Source organism: Drosophila erecta, unplaced genomic scaffold (genome assembly GCF_003286155.1).
Source record: "Drosophila erecta strain 14021-0224.00,06,07 unplaced genomic scaffold, DereRS2 tig00000000-arrow-pilon, whole genome shotgun sequence".
NCBI lineage: Eukaryota > Metazoa > Arthropoda > Insecta > Diptera > Drosophilidae > Drosophila > Drosophila erecta.
Window position 1 is genome coordinate 8,110,671 of NW_020825194.1, and position 7,188 is coordinate 8,117,858.

A 7,188-nucleotide genomic window follows, 5' to 3' on the forward strand; every position below is an offset into this window, starting at 1 on the left:
TGTTTTGCCTCTAGAAATACCCACGCAAAATGTATCTAATGTAATAAGATAGAATAGGATTTGATTACTCATGGATAATGCGTTCCATGTTGCCCACCACTAATTGGGTTATGGCTGGCTGCCATTTGCTGTCCATCTTTGATGTGGACACATTCTGGCCCAATAATGCAATGCCAGTGCCATATGCGAAATGGGGTGTAGGTTATTCGAAAAAAATCCACACTTGGCTGGCCCAACAATGTGTCGCGAAATTTGCACAAAATTTGAATAAACTGATTGAGTGTCAGTTGTACGCGAATAGTGCGTCGGTGCAGGGGGAATGGAAAGTGGAAAGTGGAAAATGGGCGAATGGGTCACCATGTAGACCATCGATTAACATTTAAATTATTTTCGCCACTTTGCGGCCTACGCACATGAACTGGGGAAAACCCCCAGCCAAACTGGCTTACATTTTATTTACTTCTTGGGAATCGTATCGTACAAGCTAAGGATTTGGTTGAGGGAACCAACCCCCTTCAGTCGAGCAACTTGGCCACAATCGGATCCGGTGCGGACATGGCGTAGCCCAGCTGATTCAAAGCCCTGCGAATCTCGATGAACACGCTGGCATCATCGATGGTCGCCGGCAGGATGACGCGCTCGTTCCGGGCAAAGTCCGCCATCGCCTTGCGCATCGTCTTACCGGAACGAGTGCGTGGCAGGTTGTTGACGGACGTGACCAGCCGGAAGGCGGCAATGGGCCCAACCACGTCGCGGATCAGCTTGATGATCTCCGTCGACAGCTTGGCATCGGTCTTCTGGCAGTTCTCCACCGGAATGTACAGGCACAGTGGCACCTGACCCTTGGTGGCCTCGGGCACCCCGAAAACGGCCACGTCCACCACGTCCGGATGCCGGAGCACGGCGTCTTCCAGGCTGGAGGTAGACAAGCGATGACCAGCCACATTGATCACATCATCGTCGCGCGCTGTCACGAAGATATAGCCACGTTCGTCCTTGTAGCCCGCATCCATTGTATCGTAGTAGCCCTAAGTTTAAGATAATATAAAGTATATTTCGGATGTTAGATATGAACCAATCCTTCCTACTTCCTACTAGCTAAAGGATACCTTAATACTTGAGGGGGTTTCTTTTGACGACTCACCGGAAACTTTTGAAAGTAGAGCTTGCGGAAGAGTTCTTCGTTCTTGTAGAGAGTGGCCATGTTTCCGGGTGGCAGTGGTAGCTTCAGAGCAATCCTGCCCAGCTCCGAGGTCTGCGCCTCACTGCCGTCCGGTTTTAGGATTTTGACTGCAAGAGAGATGTCCCAGGACTTAAGTCCTCACTCAGCCAAGCTATCTGGAGCATCACTCACCGTCGTAGCCCATGAGGGGCAGGCCCGTGGAGTAGGTGGGCGGACTGAGGTTCTGCTGGAAGCCCAGGCAGGTGGCGGTCACCGCGGAACCCGTCTCCGTCTGCCACCAGTGGTTGAGCACAGGCACCTTGAAGGTCTTCTCGATCCAGGACTTGGTCTCGTAGTCACAGTGCTCGCCGGCAATGAAGATGGCGCGCAGCGACTTCATGGAGTACTGCCGTCCATAGCTGATGTCCGGATCAGCACGACGGATGACCCGGAAGGATGTGGGCACCGAGAAGATCGAGCGCACCTGGTATTGGTCGATGATCCTGCAAAGGGCTCCATTAATAAGTGTAAGCAACCACTTCCAGCATTAACACTCACCTAAAGTACTGACCCGGATCGGGAGTACGGTCCGGTTTACCCTCGTACATGACACTGGTGGCTCCGAGGCAGAGGGGTCCGTAGCAGATGTAAGAGTGACCCACCACCCATCCCATATCGGAAGCCGCCCACCAGGTGTGGCCAGGACTGATGCCATAGAGAGTTCGCAGCGTATATACCAGGGCAACCAGGTGGCCTCCGATGGTGCGCAGTACTCCCTTGGGCTTGTCCGTCGTGCCGGAGGTATAGAGGATATACAGAGGATCGTTGGCCTCGATGGGCACACAGGCTATGGGTCGCTCGCCCTCCGACATCTTCTGAATATCCGACCAGAGCACATCGGTCAAAGGATCCAGATTGGTGGTATCTGGCGATACATTGTCCCGCCGGAAGATTATGTTCCGCTGCGGTGGTCGCCATCGCGACATCTTTATGGCTGAATGAAGGATGTCCAGGTAGGGCACCACCTTGCCCGGCTCCACGCCCACATTGGAGGCGATCACTAGCTTTGGCTCCACATGCTCGATACGCGAACAGAGTTCCCGGGCAGCGAAGCCACCGAAGACCACCGAGTGGATCGCACCCAGGCGCACAATTGCCAGCATGGCAATGATTGTCTCCGGGATGAGGGGCATGTAGATCACGACGCGATCACCCTTGACCACGCCCAGTTTGGCCAGGCCGCCGGCCAGCAGAACAATCTGGTCATACAGCTCCTGATAGGTGACCCGACGCACTGTGCCAGTCAAAGGACTGTCGTGGATTAGGGCCACATTGGAGCCGCGACCGGCCAGTATGTGGCGATCAATGGAATTGTAGCAGGCATTCAGATAGCCACCCGTATACCACTTGGTGAATGGCGGATTGCTGTTGTCCAGTACCTTCTCCCATGGCCGATCCCAGTCGAGCAGATTAGCCTGCTCCTCCCAAAAGGCAGCCGGATTCTGAACACTCTGCCGATAGGCCTTCAAGTAGAGGGGATCGTGCGCCGCCACCGGCATGCCGCATACAGATTCACCTGCGAAAAACGTGGAGCAGCAGGCGACCATTAGATGGAGGGGTTCATTGCTTTCTCTATTGGGTTAATCGCTGCTTTAAATGAGGCTACCAAACTAAATTACAAACCTTCCACTCAAGACCACATTGAATTTTAAATTTTCCAAATGTCGCGGTCACTCAACTGATTTCTACTCGTATTTACCCAACCTGGCACCCATGTACTGCCCACATGGGTGTGCGGCTCACCCAGACGCCGAGCATAATACACACGTCATGCCGTGGATATTGGACTCCAAAGGCTCCGTCTGAATAAGCTAATCGAATTCATTAATATTTAGTGCCTACAGTTTGGGAGCACAACTAAACTCTAATCACTTCAAAGTCGCATCGAAAGTTCATTATTTTAATTGGCGAGCAGTGGTGAAAACACTATGTTATCACTTTGAACTGTTGTGCATAGGATTGTTCCTATCTACCTCCAACGGAAAAGGTCCAAAGGAGTTATTAGTTGGCTGGACTTCACTTAGATGGTTTTTGGAAATTTTCAAAATATTAAGAATTCATTTAGTTCAAGGCACAACCAAACTTTCAATGGTTGACATCTTTGTTCAAAACACTTGTTTTGTTTTTTTAAGCTTTTTTCCATTAACTGATGTATTCAATACGCATTTAAAAATATATGTGCCGAGCTCCGCAAGAATCACGCGATTACTCATGGAATAACTTTACAGCCTTTCATTTGAATCTTGAAACCTTTTTCGACTTACTGCCTTCGTAGTTCACTGCACTTGGACCGGGTTCCATTGTAGTTTTCTTAACTTCCGTTTTTATATATATTCAATACAAGCTTATATATTTATTTATTATATATATTCTTTTTGAATTTTCGAATCAGCGAGCTCAGCACAACCGTCGCACTGTAGTCGAAACTTTGCAATGGATCTGGAGAATGTAGAACGCAAGTTGAAAACCAAAACCTTAATGAAACACCCGATCAAAGGTATGCTTTCGAAATTCTCCGAGATTGGGAGAGTCGGAACGGTGGAAAAGGTTTATGAAACGGGCGAAATTTAAAAACCTTACATTTTATTTATACGAAATGATTGTAGTTACACATCTTCAGCGTAGTCGGGTTCCACTTAATCATAAATTCAAAGAATCATTTCTTTTTCTTATCCTTCTTGGTCTTTTTCGGAGGAGGTGGCGCAGCAACCGCTTGGCCTTCTGTTCCCTCGGTGGCCGTTTCCACGCTGAAGCCCTTGATGTACGGCTTGACCAGTCGGAAGATCAGCTTCTCGTGCTGCACATTGCTGGAATCCAGGCTTAGACGAACCGTGACAGGATCAAAGGAGTGGAACACCACGTCGCCGCAACGCTGCGTATAATCCTCTTCATTGAAGGTGAAGACAATCTCGCTCTTAACGCGCTCCAGACCGTCCTTGCCATCCTTGTCCGACTTCAGATACAGGGTGCCTTCCAGGCCATACTTGGGGATTAGCACTTGCAGAGCATTCTTGCGCACAAATAGCACGTATCTAAGAGTAGGTAGTATTTGAAGAGAAAGTTGGCCACCAGCGGTTTTCTTGACTCACCCTTCCTCGTCCTCCTCCTTGCCGCGGAAGAAGAGATGCGTGTTGAGGGCCACCGATGCGCGACCAGCGTACTGAGCCATTTTGTGGCGGTAGTTAAGATTGTGACACAGCTCCTCATTCGACTTGCGATCCAACAGCTGGGCATAGGTGCTATCCGCGCCTATTGAAGCAGCCAGCAAGCGATGTACCATGATGTCGGAATAACGACGGATGGGTGACGTAAAGTGCGTGTAGATGGGAGCAGCCAGGCCGTAGTGGAAGAACTCCTCCTTCTGCAGACTGCCGCTGATGAAGTACACCGCCTGCATCATGCAGCGTGTGGTGAGGATGCGGATCATTGTGTTAAAGTACGGGTTGTCCGCCTTGACACACTTGTCCAGTGAATGCGACAGCTCCAGTCCCGATTCGATGTCCACCTGGAATCCCTGGTAGCGCGCGGCCTTTACCAGCGGATCGAAATTTGTGGGCGGCGGCCGAGGATGGCGACGCAGAACTGCACACTCGGAGAACTCCGTCGCAATATGCTCGGCTACTGTGATGTTGGCCAGCAACATGAACTCCTCCACCATGGAATTGGTCTCGCGCATCTGCTTCACCTCCACCTCGAGTGGTTCGTGTGTCTCGCTGTCCACCTGGAAGCGGATCTCGGGCGAGGCGAGAACAAGAGCTCTGTAAGTTACGGGTTGCGTTAGTTCATTTGATTGCGCGCTGTTCAATATTAACTTACCCACTATCCATACGTCGCTTTTTCAGTATTTTGGCCAAGCGGTTAAGGTTTCTCAGGGACTTTGCTAATTCATTCTGTTGCGTGGCATCGTCGATGATAACCTGCGCTTCTTCGTAGGTCATGGCACGCTTAGATTTGATGACGCTCTTGTGGAAGCGTTTGCCTAACACATTTGCCTCGTTGTCCACTTCCCACACGCAGGAGAAGGCGAATCGCTCCACGCCGCCAACCAGTGAGCAGAGATTTGAGCTGAGTAGCTCGGGTACCATGTCGATTCTTTTGCCCACCAGGTATACCGTGGTTCCCCTGGCCGCTGCTTCCTTGTCCAATGCATTTCCTGGCCGGATAAAGTGACTCACGTCGGCGATGTGAACGCCCACTTCCAGGTTACCGTTGGGCAGTTCCCTGCAGTGCAAGGCATCATCGATATCCGTGCAGCCCGGGGGGTCCACAGAGCAAATGTACAGATCCCTCAGATCCACTCGTTTGGCGTAGTCCTCCTCAGTAATTTTCCAGGGCATTTTCGGCAAGAAGCTTAGTACTTCGTCCGAGAACTTGCAGTGCGGAACGTCGTGCTCCAGCAGGATAACCTCGTTCTCGGTGGCCATGTCCCCGAGTGGCCCCAGGGAGCGCACGAAGTGTCCATGTGGGTAGCGCGAGTTCCTCGGCCATGTGTCAATCGTCACGATGATGCGCTGGTTTTGCAGCTTAGCTGCCTGTCGTGTTTCGATGCGAATGCGAGGAATTTTCCGGTCGGCGGGCACAAAGATGTGCCGATTGGTATCCTCTATTAAACTAGGCTGCAGGATGCCACAATACTGGCGCCACTTGCGTCGCACAATACCGACAATTCGGCCTGTGGGTGTGCGCTCTGCGGATGAGGCAGAGGCACGCACCTGCTTCAACATGTCCTTTTCATCCTCGGCCCTTTCCTCGCTGGGCACTTCGTCGGCATAGACATTCTTCTCCTCCAGTACAATTTCACTGGGCGCCGACCACTCCACCTCGGGCAAAAGCTCCACGGCCACCAGGTCACCATCCACCGCCCTATTAAGAGATTCGCGGCCTTGGATAAGGATCTATTAAACAGGGATACGCGGTTGTGTTAATCGTACGTCAAGGGTGGTATTTCACTAATTTAACTTACACCCTTTTCGAATTTCTCTACACTGACGCTGCCCTCCAAGTAGTTCTCCCTCGATGCCTGAAAAGCGCCCTGTAGTAGCTTATTTTGGCGCAGTCCTTCCAGCAGTTCCTTCATGCTGAGATGCGGCGGGTACTGGGGCAGACCCTTCTTCTCGTTCTCAAATGTTTTGTGCGACAGCTTGTCCATCAGAAGTGGGAAATCCTCGAGAGATTTAACGTACTCTGCGGCTGAGGTCACCAGAATACCTTCTTCCTCTGCCTTAGCGCGGTTTCCAGCATCATCTGTGAGCAGGATAACCCGCGTAGCAGCTCTGCCACTGCGCTCAAACTCTTTGGAGGATTGCGAGGCCTTCAGGTGGTCATCGTACCACTTGGTGGCCACACGAATGGCCCGATCATTGCGATCATTGGCGGTCTCATCTGGTTCGCGATCAGCATAGGTGTCCCTGCAAGAAACACGATTACAAAATAGCCTCCCATTGAAAATCCATCCACCTACTTGTGGTGCTCGTTGACGAACACATAGAAGTTCCTTCTGCGGTCGTGGACGATCTCATTGAACCGCTTGTAAATGGAGGAGCTCTTGTGCTTCACCTCGTTAAGCACGGTGGTAAGGACGACTACGTTGCGCAACACATCCTCCTCCAGCACGTCGATCTGGTCCAGAACCACATTCGTGTCCAAAACGAGGTAGTGCGGGAACTTGAAGAGGGTGCTCTGATTCGCGTGCTGCGCGGTCAGCTGGTAGACCTCGTTTTGGAAGCACTCCCGGCACAGCTCGGAGCCACAGCCGATGTCGTCGCGCAGATAGTGCTCCCGCACGATCTTCAGGATGTTGCCGCTTTTGGTTTTACGCGTAAATTCGCGTAATGTTTGCATTTTGTTTAGCCGCGTTCGAATTGTTGCACCTCCACATGTGTGCCGGAATGGGGAGGCCCGTGCACGACTCGACCGCGGTATTAAGGTCTGTTCACACTGCAGACGCAGTGGCCGGCCCAACTGGT

At 51.5% G+C, this 7,188-nt stretch overlaps 2 protein-coding genes across 2 annotated transcripts; both read right to left on the minus strand.

Moving 5' to 3' along the window:
* Positions 1–372: 372 nt before the first annotated feature.
* On the minus strand, positions 373–3,642 carry LOC6554830 (acyl-CoA synthetase short-chain family member 3, mitochondrial). The gene is made up of 5 exons (XM_001981967.3): positions 3,487–3,642; positions 1,721–2,738; positions 1,355–1,665; positions 1,145–1,290; positions 373–1,028 (listed from the first exon to the last, which is right to left on the minus strand). The coding sequence occupies exons 1-5, from the start codon at positions 3,521–3,523 to the stop codon at positions 516–518; spliced, it is 2,025 nt and encodes a 674-aa protein (XP_001982003.1). The 5' UTR covers positions 3,524–3,642; the 3' UTR covers positions 373–515.
* LOC6554831 (exosome complex exonuclease RRP44) lies at positions 3,487–7,169 on the minus strand. The gene is made up of 5 exons (XM_001981968.3): positions 6,684–7,169; positions 6,186–6,630; positions 5,039–6,117; positions 4,312–4,980; positions 3,487–4,254 (listed from the first exon to the last, which is right to left on the minus strand). Exons 1-5 carry the CDS (start codon positions 7,061–7,063, stop codon positions 3,879–3,881), a joined length of 2,949 nt encoding a protein of 982 aa, XP_001982004.1. The 5' UTR covers positions 7,064–7,169; the 3' UTR covers positions 3,487–3,878.
* Between the last annotated feature and the right edge of the window lie 19 nt (positions 7,170–7,188).